General features: G+C 38.0%; 1 protein-coding gene across 1 annotated transcript in view; it reads right to left on the minus strand.

Moving 5' to 3' along the window:
* LOC107680553 (death-associated protein kinase 1-like) overlaps positions 1 to 13,780 on the minus strand; it is an 80,260-nt gene extending 66,480 nt beyond the window's left edge. The window contains exons 1-2 of the mRNA XM_016476491.1: positions 13,624 to 13,780; positions 12,923 to 13,083 (exon numbers count right to left, since the gene is read on the minus strand). Coding sequence (XP_016331977.1) covers positions 12,923 to 12,984 — 62 coding nt within the window. The 5' untranslated portion in view covers positions 12,985 to 13,083; positions 13,624 to 13,780. The remainder of the gene's footprint in view (positions 1 to 12,922; positions 13,084 to 13,623) is intronic.
* Between the last annotated feature and the right edge of the window lie 1,544 nt (positions 13,781 to 15,324).

A 15,324-nucleotide genomic window follows, 5' to 3' on the forward strand; every position in this document is an offset into this window, starting at 1 on the left:
GCTCGTGTTTATTTTAGCACTTCAGTCAGTGAATACGCAGCCTGCAAAACACTAAAATAAATATCAAAGAAATAATTCAGTTAAACAAGAAGCCTAAATAAGAAAGTTAAAATACACCCTGTCTACAGGACGCGAGCTGTGCGGCGCGACAAAATACTATAAAACTCATTATAAACAGTGATGCTACACTGGATGCGCAACGACACGACATGACAAATCCCCGACAGTAAACTGCCTCGTTCTATTTATGAGGTACTGACACAGAATTCAAATATCCTGTGTATACACTAGACAGACTCAACCTGTTGCGACACGCCGGTGTCGCGTCCGGTGTAGACACGGTTCACTGTTCCACTACTGTTATTACTGTTATTACATTTGTATACAAAACTTCGTATTATGCTTGTTATAGAGTGCGTGACGTCACGTGCACTACCGCCGGTGGCAGTAGACAACCGTGGTGGCAAGCGACTACCGTGGTGACACGGTTGTTAAGGCCACCGTCACAGCCCTAGTTACAACCCATGTAGACATAATGTAAGCTTCACCGCCCTGTTGTTTAATGAAACAAAACTTCACAGAGGAAGTGAAACAAACACATTCCCGCACAAGGAGAAACAAAAGGTCAACACCATGCAAAAACTCTCTGCACCTTCTCTTTTTTTTTCTTGAAGTATATGACTAATATGTCTTTTTTATTATTGTTTATTACACCATGAGGAGAAGTGTTCACCCCTCTTCTGAAGGCATTTTAACCAGCTCCAGACTCAAAACATCTCCAAACTCTTAAACAGGCTTCTTACACTGTGCTTAATTCTGGGTTATAGGTTACCCAGGGGTAATGAAACCCTGACCTGGTGCAGGGTTTGCATGGCTTTTGCGGTGTTAACCCTGCACTGCAGTGCGCAGTGTGAAACAATGTTATGGCTAGATGCTTAGCAACAGACACAATTATGTGCCTCATATTCACGTGCGTTTGGACAGTCAAGGAAACATCATGCATATAAACAGTCGATTCAGCATTTGAGGGGAAAAATGTCAGATTGTGATGGAAACATGAATTGGAGTGAAAACAAAACAAAAAAAAACATCACAAAGAAACTAATACTTTTATTCAACAAATACGCATTAAATTGCTACAAAATATTTATGTTAAAAAATGCTGTTCTTTTTCCACAGAAATATTAAGAAGCCTAAATGTTTCAGCATTGATGATGATGATGATGATAATAATAATAATAATAATAATAATAGTAATAATAATAATAAATATTAGAATGATTTCTGAAGAATCATGTGACATTTAAGACTGGAGTAATGACTGCTGAAAATTCAGCTTTGCCATCAGAGAAATTAATTACATTTTAAAGGGGTCATATGATGCTGCTAAAAAGAACATTATTTTGTGTATTTGGTGTAATGAAATGTGTTTATGTGGTTTAAGGTTCAACAACCACATGTGACGACCCCGGGCTGGACTCTGCTTCGTCCACAGCGAAAGCCGATCCGGCGAAGTTGAAGTTTGAAGTTCCTGAACTTCAAAGTTGAAGTTGAGGAAGTTATCGTCCTCTTTTGGAAGGCCAAACAAAGTAGTTTCCCTTTCACAACGAAGCACACAGCACCTTCACGACATGGCGGCGGCAACAACAATACTACAGCGAGAATAAAAGTTACGCCTTCTTTCTTTGCGTGAACATTTGGGCGGCATTATGCAAATCTTCCCAGATAGTGACGTAGACATGTGGGGGCGTGTTAGAACGAGCCGTTTTAGGTAGGTGTGGCTGACTCTTAACTTTTATAAAGAATATCTCTTTGGATTTGAGACTTTAGTCTTTGCAACTTTACAGATCTTCTTTATGCACCAAGAGCTTGTAACACTCCAAAGAGAAAGGAAAAATTGAAATCGCATCATATGACCCCTTTAAAATATATATTCAAATAGAAAACATTATTTAAACGTTATTTTAAATTACAAATATATTTCATAATATTACTGTAGCTATCTTTCCATCAACCTATTTTTATGCACATTTTGGGATATCGCTTAAAAAAAAAAACGCTGGATGGAAACGCCAAGATGCTCATAAATTCTAAAAATGCGTATAAAAAACCTTATCTAATAATTTGTTATCCGGTAGAAACCATGCGTATAAACTACGATCGAAACACTTTTACTGAATAAATTCCTTAATAGGCATCAAAAAAGACTTTGCAACGGGACAGCATAACTGGACCAACCAAAGGACTGATCTGAAATGCTTGTTTTGTCATAGTTTTGTCTCATCAAAGAGCTTTGTTATAATTAACTCCCAGAACTGCATTCCCAAACAGCAGGCTCCAAAAATAAGATAACATGACCATATTTAGTCTGAAGCTCATATTTACTCTGAAGCTTGTAATTTATTGTATACAAAAATTATGCGCATTCTCCTACCACAGCAAATTTAATTTTTCTTTGTGATATTTAGCGCAAGTTAATCAGGAAGTGACGATTTTGTTCTCTTCGACTCACTGGATGGAAATGGTGCTTTAGCTATTTGCAAATGTTTTATGCAATATTCCAATTTTGTGCATAAGTTTAATTCGTAACTTTGGAAGGAAACAGCTTGTGTTTACCGTATTTTGATCAAATAAATGCAGCCTTGGTAAACAGACACTGAAAAGGCAAGGGTGGGACCCTTTTTTTCAGTAATCTCGGAAATCGGTATCTTATCAGGTCAGATAACAGTGACATTTTATGCTTGGCGTTCCAAAAAAAAAAATAAAAATAATAATCTCACAGAACCTTCACGACACCACGTCATTTCTCTTTGATTTGTCATGAAAGGCATTTGACATGTCAGTGGAATGTAATTTTGTCCTTTCCAGAGGATTTAAAGACACAATGCACACATTGTGTGAGGAAGCACCGGAGGCAAATGTGTACGACCAGGTCTGAAGTAACCATTACTCCTCTTGAGTCCTCAAAATCTAGCTGCAACTCAAGCTTGCATCTATAATTTAATCAAAACGGTGTAACCAATCAGAAAATCAGTATTGTCCAATTAATTGGCCATCTCCCATGAGCATGAAGGACTTCTTCTCTTTGTGTCACGCATTCAGTCAATCAGAACTTGTTTGGGGAAGCGTTGCTAATGGAGGAAGCCCTACAGTTGACCGAGCCTAACTGACTGCTACGCCTGGAAAGAACCGGAGAAATGGGTGGTTCCCATAGTAACCCAGGGGAGGAGACTTAAAGTCTGCTGTAGGCCTTATCTTTCAAATGCCCTAATGCAGACAGAAACTGACATTCACCTGGTTTCACGCATACTGCTCACTGTCAAAACTTGAGTGTTGAAAGCACATTCTGCGGCTTCGGTATTGACGTCTTAACAGTAACTGAGGATACAGTAGCTCAACCCCCTCCATAAAAGAACAATTATGACGAAAATAAGAAAGCTTTTAGGAATGTGATTAGCCAGCATTAACTACTCTGGACTCGCTTCAAGGAGCAATATGAAAGAACTGTGACAAAGCATCTCTTGGCATTTTAAATAGGGTCAAATACTTTGTCTAAAGTGAAAACAAAGAATAAAAAGACGCAAGCAAAATGAACAACAAGGCAATGACAAAGGCTTAAATGATATGAAGTAAAGCACTTGATAGCCAGCACAGGGAGTCTAAATTCCTTCCACGACATCACTTCGCCAGTAGCTTAGCAACAGCATTAACAGTGCTGCTGCTTTGAGATCTGTGAGAAGAATTCATAACGTTCACACAAATTTATTGCTGAATATTATCAAATGTGCCTGAGGAAATGCTGTTTCACAGCTCTTGGTCAAGCCACCTTTTAACTGTCAAGATGCAGCAGTTTGCTATTAGGAATCATGATTCAGGAGGGGAATTCCCATTATTCATATTCATATGCTAACACTTGACATTAAATAGCCCCATCATGGCTGATGCACGCAATCATTACGGCAACTGCATCATAAAACCAGGCCCTGATGAATGAAGAAGTGTTGGCTGTGCAAATGAAGTCGATTAATCGACTATGGTTCACTGTAGCAACACTTCCTGGACTCTGCAAGGGGTCTCTTGTGTGTACGACAACACCGTGGGACACGGACTCTTGCAATAAAACAGCATTTAATGGTGAAACATAATTATACCCACAGTGGCAACAACTCTAGCAGGTGGTTAGAATATAAGAAAGGCATGATGAATGGTTTCAACATGTAAATAAGGCTATGTCATGCTCATGATATAAGAACTGTTAAATTAGGACATATAAACATTGTGTAATAAAAAAACACTCATGCCTCACAGGATTAAATTTTATTAAGATGAATATTATAATCTCAATCTGTCAAAGGAGTGGCACAAAAAGTAGCCAGGTTACTATGTACACATATTTAATTGTGTATAAACACTTGCCAACGCAAGCCACCAGCTGCATGACGCATTAACTCTCCTCTGTATCCAAGCTCACAGCATTCTCCTGTTGACCAGGTTTCTGTTAATCACAGGAAACAAGAACCAGACACAAGCAAGGAGGTCTATAATGCCGGGAGAAATCCATCCGTTAGCATTATCATTCATCTGTGGTAGTTGCTCAGCTGGCACAAGAAGCACATTTGTAAATGCTGGAAATGCCATGGGACTTTTCACTCTGAAGCCACAAATGAGGAAAATGATGTGCTGACGATGTTGATTGGTTAATGGTACTGGAAAAATGCATAGTTACAAATTTGCTTACTAGTGACTCAGACTATCACTGAGAGCTGTGATGTGAAGTCTACTTTAACATTTTAAGAAAATTAGGCAAAAATGATCTCTCACAACAAGTAAAATGTCGACTAGGGTTGTGCCGATAGATGATATTATCATGTATCGACGATAGTCAGAGATATCGCCTGTGGCTGATGTCTTTGACGGTATCAAGATGATGATGATGATGATTTATATTATTATGATGATGATGATTATTATTATCATCTTCACCATTAGACTAGTATTATTATCTAATTAATATTAGGGCTTATTTGTTCCATCATATTTCTTTTTACATTGTTTACATTTTACACCGTGCATTAACTCACGCTAGACTGAAGTCAATGATGATGTTCTTTTGATAATATAATGCTCTTTGCTTGTTTTCTGTAGCTGCTGTTTGAATAATATATATATATATCATGTATATTATTATAATATAATATTAATATTAGTAATATAATATAATAATATAATATATATAAAAATAATATATTTTTATATATAAAAATATATAATGTATAGTTAATTGATTACACTAATATTAGGCTGCTTTTAGTCTTACCCTGGAGTTGGTTCACTCTCTGGCTATTAAACTATGTAAGTAAATAAATAAATTAATGCGATGATATCTTGTATCGGCGATCTCACAGGCTGACGATATGACTTTGGAGCATATTGCCCTACACTAATGTCTACTGCAATATAATGTAGGGATTAGGGATGTGCATCTCATTACTGAGGCCGATACGATATGCATCTCTATGCATAGCCAATGATACGATACATTAAAGATACATATAAAGCAGCTACCGATGCGATACGATACGATTCACCCGTTACGATGCACTGCGATCCAATTCGATTCAACACAATGCAATTCGATGCAATGGAGAAAATATGATAACTTTTAATGCCTCAAGGCCTGTTTCATAAAACAAGTTAACCAAATAAGACAGGCCTATTTCAGTTAGTCTGACTCATTGTCAAATGATTTGGTTCCATAAAGCAAATTTAACATAGGCCTAGATCAAACTTAGTCACTGTGGCAACTTATGCTGGGAAACTAACTAAAGCTGCTTTGCAACAATTTGCATCGTGAAAAGCTCTTTACAAATAAAATTGAATTGAATTGAATTAAAGATACATATGAAGCAGCTACCGATGCGATACGATACGATTCACCCCTATTACAATACAGTACGATCCGATTTTGATTCGATTCGATTCAGCACAATGCGATTCGATGCAATACGATGCAATGGAAAAATATGATCACTTTTAATGCCTCAAGGCCTGTTTCATAAAACAAGTTAACCAAATAAGCCAGGCTTATTTCAGTTAGTCTGACTCATTGTCAAATGATTTGGTTCTATAAAGCAAATTTAACATAGATCAACCTCAGTCACTGTGGCAACTTATGCTGGGAAACTAACCTGGTCTAAAGCAGGTTAACTGTCAGACTAAGCTGAGTTCCAAATAGGAACGCTATTATTTGAATTTTTTTTACATTTTCTTTCTAGCCATGCAGCCTTTCTCTCTGGTTTTATGACAGCTGTAACTTTGCAGAACAGATAGCAGAACAATAGAACATTATAATCTAAAATTACTCTTTAAAGCATTAAAATAACTAAACTAAAAGTTAAAATCACTGAATTAAAATGAAAATAATAAAGAAAATGACTATTCTAACTGCTATAAGAAACACACACTAACTCATTTGAGCTTAGTAATTAGGATTTAATTATTTGATATACCCATTACAATAGTCCCTTTACAGATACCGCTATCATAAAAATACACTTATATGTAGGTTTAAAATTCCACAAAAGACACATTTAATGTCCAACAACAAATATTTGAGCAAAATGTATATTTTACTCAGAATTATTGTGCTATTATTCTATTGCGCTCTGTCTGTTACTCACGTAAGCCTCGCACACTCCTGACAGCAAAATGGATATATTTGCGTGACTTTCTGACATTTACAGATGAAAAATATACCTGTGACATGTTAGTTATGCACTGAGGAAAACACAACGTCTCAAAGGCTTTAAACAGCACAAATATATTCGCTGTTTGTCATGGTGGATCGATTTGATCCATGATCGACATTAAGGGCTGCTTAAGAACAAGCGTGTACAAATTAGTGAGATTGTGTGGACTTAATTTGTCATTTATGGAACCACTTTAGCCCCGATTGATTTGTTAGGTTATTTCAAGTAAGGTTTTGGACTTTAATCCCCGCTTTTCCTCGGGTCTCCGTGGTGTTGTGATTCATCATATTCACGCAGCAGTGGTGATGAGAGAACGCGCTTGAGAAACAGTTTAGAGGAGAGAAATCAGTCACAGATTATTGATCACTTTCTAAATAAAAAAAGTATAGCGCATCCACTTGTAATTATATATAAATAAAATTATAGATACATTTTTACCGATGCAAATATGTTAGAAACGCCGATGCATCGAGCGAATCGGGGAATCTTCCCATCCCTAGTAGGGATGCAATGGCATTACTACTCTAGCTGAAAACAATAATCCAACAGCTATTGAATCTTTTGGTCAATAACTGATGAATTAACTGGTAAAATTCTTACTACTTTTCTAAATTACAAATAATGACTAAAAATCGACCATTTTAACTGCTACAAGGGAATATTTATTTTGAAAAACACTAGAACAAGGCTAAGATGAAGGCAAAGGTAATCTATGTAATGTAAATATATGATAAGCAAGCATGCATACTTAAGAATTCATTTTTAAAAATAAAAAATGTAAATGTAAAAAAAAAATTGGCCTGTAACTATAATGCATGGCATCTTTTTTTGTGTGCAAGAAACATATAAATTGCATTTTGGCAGAATACACAGCTGCTTTTGAATGGCCATCAATTGAGAAAGACAATTTATGCCCACAGAATGCCTGGTTTCATGCTAACTAGACAATCCTTAAAGCCTTTGACATGCCCAATTCTTCTGTCTTTTAGTTCAAGTTAGAACAGCAGAAACGAGGGGGGGGGTTAATGTGCCATGTTTTTGTCAATGACTAACAATGGCTCTTTATTGGCACTGATTAACATGCTGTGGTCAGATGTGGTCGGTTTAACCTTTGTACTATCCAGGAAGCCCAGTTGAGATGGTTAGTTTTGGATGCGGGAAAAAACCTCTAACTTTCACTCATGTCTTACACATGCTTCACTGGTCAAGGCTAATACTTCACAGCAGGATTGACTTACAGTGTACCATGACCCTCCCGGCACGCTCACTCACAAATGCTCTTGATCTCATACACATTCTCACACTCTAACCCCCACAGATCTCATTAGGCTTCACAAGAGACACCCAAACTTCACCCACTGAACACACAGATGAGTAGCTACATTTACTAGAGCACTCAGAATGACGCGATGTGTGCTTAGCCACTCATTCCACCAGATATCTTCAGCATGATATATAGGTCTACAGTGACATCCAAAGTGATAAAAATGAAGAATTATATAATATTTTATACATATACAATACACACACATGCATACTAGTGGTGTGCCATATCATACCTTCCAGGATAATACCGGTATAAATTTTTGCATGATAAAAAAAGGTGTCATATCGCGATATCAATGATATAGCGATGCAATGACGTATGGTGGATATATGTTCCCTAGCGCACACAACAACAACACCACCACAAACCCAATAGGTGTGTTCGACTTGAAGCAGCGCTGCGCAGACTGATCGGTGTATGACATCAAAGTATCGCGAGAGCAGTTCTAGAGCATATTCGAGCGCACACTCTTACCGTCAAAAATAGGCGAGGCGCATATCTTTAGCGAAGCCGGGATGCTTCTGAAACGTGCTGCGGCGCCGCTGGTGTAAACACAAGTATTGACTAGAGTGGCCACGTCGGAGCCGTAACGCGCAGACACGTGCAGTGTAAAAAGGTAAATAAGGGGTAAGTCACTCTCGCGGTATTTTGACGTCATACACCGATCGGTCTGCTTCAAGTTGAACACACAGCTGCTGCTGCCAATTTATGACAAGATTTACAGATTACAGATTTACACTTTAAATTAGGTAGTCTGTCATCGATGACAGTAGCTCATTGGAAAAGGATGGAAAATGCCCTTAATTTTGTTTGCACTAATAAATGCTGCTGCCGTTGCTGCTAAACGCTGCTAAAACGTTGTTCCATGTTAGCTGCAATCACCAATAAAATGTTTTTCCATTAATTTTTTTCTCTATATAGTCATAAATATCGTTATCGCAAATATTCTTGAAATATCGTGACATCATTTTGAGGCTATATCGCCCACCCATAACGCATACATACATATATTAGGGCTACAAAACAATTAATTGTGATTAATCGCAATCAAAATAAAAGTTTGTTTACATACTATGTGTGTTAGTACTGTGTATTTTTATTATGCATATATAAATACACACACATACTGTACATGTATATATTAAGGAAAATATGTTAGATTTATAAAAGAGAGATAATAATAGATTATAGATTAAGATAGATAGATAGATAGATACAGTGGGTACGGAAAGTATTCAGACCCCCTTCAATTTTTCACTCTTTGTTATATTGCAGCCATTTGCTAAAATCATTAATGTACACACAGCACCCCATATTGACAGAAAAACACAGAATTGTTGACATTTTTGCAGATTTATTAAAAAAGAAAAACTGAAATATCACATGGTCCTAAGTAAGATAGATAGATAGATAGATAGATTCGGTTCAAAATAGGAACGGTTCAACTTACAGTTCGGTTTATAACACGGTTTTAGAGTCACGGTTTCGGTACGGTTCGGTAAAATAAAATAAAACATTTTAATTTGAAAAATGATTTTCAGTTTTTTTTAGGTAGGTCTAACAGTTTTCAGGTACAGAAATTGAATAAAGTAATGAAATGTAAAACAGCATTGCATATTTGTATCTGTATAAATTAAAGATTAATATTTATTAAACTTACAAAAGCTGTTCAATCAAGAGCAGTGAGTGATTTCTTTGTTGTTGCTGTTTGATTAATATTAAGAAAGTGCTGTCACTTTAAGACACTTAAGTACGTTCAGCCGTAGGATACTTACCAAGATGGGCATTGACATAATTTTTGTGTGAATTTGTCCATTTAAACAATACTTTAGAGAAAGCTTAATATTTGCGCACGTTCTGAGGATGAGCGCACGCACAAATCTTCTCACTGCGCGCGCGAGTTTGAGTCCTCTGGCTCTTAAATATCAGCACCCGGGTGATGACGGAATAAATGCTCATATTCCAGCATAAGGCATTCGCATTGAACAAGAGTGAATGGTTTGTCCACGTTTTTTTTTTTCCATCACCGTTGTTGTAATGTATTGGGAAGCCAGAATGTGCATCCATCAACAGAAACATATATTAGCCGAACCCTGTTTGTTTTACGTGTTATTTATAGCAAACCATATTACAGATGCATTGTCAGATTTAAGTTGAACCGCGGTCCTAGCGCGTGCCGAACCGTGTGTGGAGAACCATACGATTCGATTTTTTTCTGCGAACCGTTCCACCCCTAATAGATAGATAGATAGATGGATCTGGCATGCACTAATCACTACGGTTGTTGGGCAAAAAAAAGTTAATATCCCACACTGGTCAAACCTCAGCACCAGCACCCTCTGACACATTTCACAGGGGCACAAATATAGGTCAACAACAAACAACTTGCATATTTTGCATATCACTACAAGGGGTGGGGAAATTGTTAAAGTGGTGCTCCTAAAAATTGTTTGGGATTTCAGATTTTTGGAGGAGTCTCATTAACATCAGGGTCCGGCTAAAAAGTTCTCTGGAGCACACTCTTCAAAACTACACCATCAGAAGCACTGCCTCTTGAAGTGATAGCGAGATCCAGCAAAAAGCTGCTCCTCCCCTTTCACACACACAGCCAGAGCAAACAGACACAAAGGGGAACCAATTAGTGGCAGGACAGACTGGGAGCAGCCAAGCTTATAGTCAGTCTAAGAGACTTAATGCAATAGAGGAACACGGATATCAGTGAACTGAAAAACGAGATGAGCCCCTTATTGGTTGGGAATTCATCTTCTCTTTTAGCATTAGTGCTATAGCTGATGCTCATCTTCTGAGAGTGGGCTAAAAATTATCCATACTGCATGAAACAGACAGACAAGCAGACTCCTGTTCAAAAGTTGTTCAGTGATGTTTGATGTACTTTAAATATTGTAAAGCACCTCTAGTTTTAAGTGAGTGTGAAATTTAAGTGTTTATATCTTTAGCTATATTTCAATTAACAATAATTTTTAATAGTTTTAGTTAACAATAATAACCCTGATGTGGAGGAATTTGGGAAACACATCTGAAATGTTAGTCCAGTGGCACTATTGGAGTAAAAACGACACACTTCACCTTTTAGTTACGGCAGCTCATAGTGTTAATCCATGAAAAGCAATGCCAGCCAAGTCCCTCCGCTTCAAATTTAGCCAACAGACCACTTGCTCCTCCTACTCTGAGGAGGACCACCCAGAGCAGTTCCCATCAGAATAAAGAAACCTCCTAACTTAAGAGCGTCCATGGGCTGGAGCCTCAGAAGCCCCATGAAGAGAGAATGTGTGTTTTTAACCTTACAGCCCGAGTAGCACGCAAGCACCGTCTGATGCAGGGTTATTTAACGCTTCAGTGCTGGGGGGTACGTTTTACCATTCTGATCATTCTGAGGCATCAAAGCTAAGCACTGAATATTGGTGAGGAAGGTAAAGAAATTAACGGCTGAATTGAGAACAGTGAATAGTGTTGATTCTGAGGTTTTGTTCTGTGCGGGAGGGAAGGGGGTACTTAAAATGTGCTGGTGGGCTTCACTGATTGGTGGTCCCATTGTTTTATTTCACTCTTTATTTTGTACGCAGAGTCGTAGATTCTTTCAACAAGCTTCAATCCATTCATTGCTTAATGTCAATAGTGGGATTGGTAACTCATGATAGTCATATAGTCGCCATGGAGAGACCATAATATTCAAATGTTTTGTCTTCAGTACTATTCAAATAATTTTGAATATGTAAAATGCCATATTACACGTGAATAAAAATGACAGCATTAACACAAAATACTCATCAAAATTATTTAAAGCGTGTCTTCAGTTAAACATTCAAATTACATTGATTACAATTAATAAAGGGACAGATCATGCATATTTAAATAGTTAAAACATGTAACTGTCAATTAAAACCTGTCCAGACTTAAATATGAAATCAATACTCCTGAATGTGCAAATTAACAGCATTTTACAAATAACCAATCTCAGATGCAAGAATCCCTAAGTGAAAAATAACCCTGCTTCCTACCTTCTCTTTAACAAAAGCAGTTTAATTCAGCAATAACTGGAGTAAGCTAGTCAGCTTTGCAGTCATTGAGTCAATTGTATAATCAGAACGACCAAAAGATGCTGTCATCCCTCATGACATCTTCAACGTTCGATTCAAAGTCCCCTCAGTACGTTTACGCATTATGCAATCCATTTCACTGAGCGTGAGCGATGCATCGGCATCCTATAGACTGTTATGCGAGCACTAACGCATAAAATAATTTTCTTAAAAACAAAAGAGCCCGATTTCCCACAACCCACATAAGGAACAATCTCATCCCTATCTGCGTGGTGATTGATCGCCCACACATACAGCAGTCAATGGGAATCCAAGAAACTGCAAGTGGGACTCCCAGAAGAGAAATCTACACAACAGACCTTCACAGCCATCTGAACCCCATTAATCAATAAATGCCATTGAAGATCATTACAACTAGGAATGCATGAACATCTGTCTAGAGTGAAACCAGTGATATTCCCGACTGAAGGAGGGTTTGGGACACCCAATAATGAGTTGAGACCACCCTGGCAACAACTCCTCCCTTTCTTTCAGGGTGAACAGTACTGTGGAGGTACCATGGTACAGTGATTGTGATTAAAGATATATACCACAGTACTAAATGGTACCTGCATGGCAGCTTAAGCTACATAAAAGAATAACATAGTATTACCACCTTATATCTTAAAGCCAACTTATGCATGCAGATTGAACAACATTAGATGGTGTATTCAATGCTTCACTCTTCAAAAATGGAATATAAGGTTCCAAGACCTCACGCCCAAAATCTGCTGAAACCCATCACCTACCTCCCGAGCTCGTCTCCAATCTCGTAATAATCCTCCACATTCTCCTGGTTGAACACGGTCATGGTGCTCCTGGGCGCTTCCAGCTCTCCGGGATTCCCAAATCAGCAGCCCATCTCTGTCAACCTAATGACAGTTTGCGGCGAACCCCTCTCATATTCGCTCTGCGGAGAGAGAGAGAGAGAGAGAGAGAGAGAGAGAGAGAGAGAGACCCGTGAGGGCAAGGCGCGTGTTGTGCGTAAAAACGCTGTGTCTTCAGGACTCGCATAAAATCCGAGACCCTGACCACTCTCACCGCATGTCAGCCAGTGTTTGCGTACGCTCAGGCTGCTTTAACCTGGTGGGTAGAAACTAGTCAAGCCCACACGGGAGAAGGTAACAGTGGATTTGTTGAGGCGTCTACGGCGCTTGGCGTTGCCAAGTGAACAGCGCTGCTTGATGTGTGTGTGTGAGGAACTGCTCGTGATCATACGTAACCCCTGTGTTCTCTCACCAGGGCAAGATACCCGAATCACACTGAGAAGTTGGGCGGTTGACACCTCACGTAACGTGCCAATGTTTCATTAAACCTACGCCCTCCCTTGTAGCTTTCATATCGTTCGAGAAACCTGACGTATGCCTTCATTACTCACACGGTCTAACAGAGTATAGCATGCTCTGATCGGTAACATGCTTATTACTTCGAAAAGCGAAAAGTAGCTTACCTTTATATTTCCATCGTTGTCAATGTCCAGGCGGCAGGTACGATCCAGTATGAAGCGATAAAACAGCATACCCTTGACGCGAGACATGGAAGTGTTGTGTTGCAGGAAATGGGAGGATTGTAACAATGTAGATGGTGCGGGGCTCTGGGTAATGAGACCGCCAGCTGTCCACCTGAGTGGGGCGCTGTGGAGAAACGCTCATTATAAGCAGAATTATAGTCTGGACATTTTGATCAATTTTCTTCAGATATGTTAAAATGTTACTAAGACCGAAATCAATCAATCTATCTATCTATCTATCTATCTATCTATCTATCTGTCTGTCTGTCTGTCTGTCTGTCTGTCTGTCCCATTAATCTGTCTGTCGGTAAATCTGAACGTTTTCCGCATAAACGCTTAATACATTTCTCTTAAAATGTATTGTATGCTTGATAATGTTCCCTGTACTCCAGTAATTATTCTCTAATGAATGCTAGTGTCTCATGAAAGGTTTCTACAAATATAATTTATGCATTGATTAAAATAAATACCTATAATATTTTATAATCTGTATTATGATATTTTATTTTAAAGCACTTTTTTTTCTATAATGGCTGACTATTTGCAGATTGACTATGATACACTAGCACCATCTACTGGAACAGATAGGCCTATAATGCAGGTGCTGCTGATCTCCATGGGCAAACAAAGGCTGTAAAAGTAAAACCACTCGAGTAAAACCATAGTTTAACCAGGGTGTTTATTGTAAAACTGTGGTTATACAAATGGTAATCAATACGCCAAAAAACATAGGCTACTACACTTTTACTACAATAAAACCATGGTTAATTTTGCGTAAGAGACATATATAAACGTGCTCTAATAATATTTGAGATTTTATCGCATACACTGGTCTTATTAGACTTTTCCCCCCCAGTTTATCAGACACTTTGTGTTTGGTTTAGTAAGGCGTGTTTTCTTCACACAAAAAAACAAAACAAAAAAAAAACTTCACAGTGTGTTGAAATAAACATGCCTCACAACTCATTGTTGACAGCAGATCGTTACTGCCTTCATAAAGTATTGATTAGTAAGGTGGTTATTATCATCCCCGCATTGATGACATATGTTGCACAGACTTACTTATTATAGAAAGTGTCAGACTTGTACTGTCATGATAATTTGCTGTTTATATTTTGCTGTTTATAATCTCATGTAACTGACAGAATAGTGAATATAGGCTATAGCAACTTTGAGTATTCTTCTGAGATTCTGCAAAATAATATGCCTCAACCTTATGATTTTATATATACATAATATCCCACATATTTATTTTTTATAGTGAACACATTTAGACAGCCCTGTCAAAGATTTGAAATAACTCATCTGTGGGGAAAAAAATAAAGCATAAAAAAATCATGTGCTTTTAGTGCCATCTTGTGTCTAAAATGGTAAGCGCAGCGTATTAAGCCGTTTTGGCCAAGTATTAGACATTTAAATCAAACAAGCAAGCCAAAAAAACCCAAAAAACAACAACGAGCAAAACTCTTTCAAATGTGTGCACCCTCTTTTGATATTAACACACTAAATCAGAGATGATTGTCAGGTTTTGGTGACCGGCTGGCTCGCGATGAGACAAAATATTGTCAGTCCACATTACCACCACAGTCCCTCCCTATATTCTGTTCGTAAGACTGTAGCAGGCTACTAAGGGATCTGTTT

The sequence above is a fragment of the Sinocyclocheilus anshuiensis genome, unplaced genomic scaffold, assembly GCF_001515605.1.
Source record: "Sinocyclocheilus anshuiensis isolate Anshui unplaced genomic scaffold, SAMN03320099.WGS_v1.1 scaffold697, whole genome shotgun sequence".
Taxonomy (NCBI): domain Eukaryota; kingdom Metazoa; phylum Chordata; class Actinopteri; order Cypriniformes; family Cyprinidae; genus Sinocyclocheilus; species Sinocyclocheilus anshuiensis.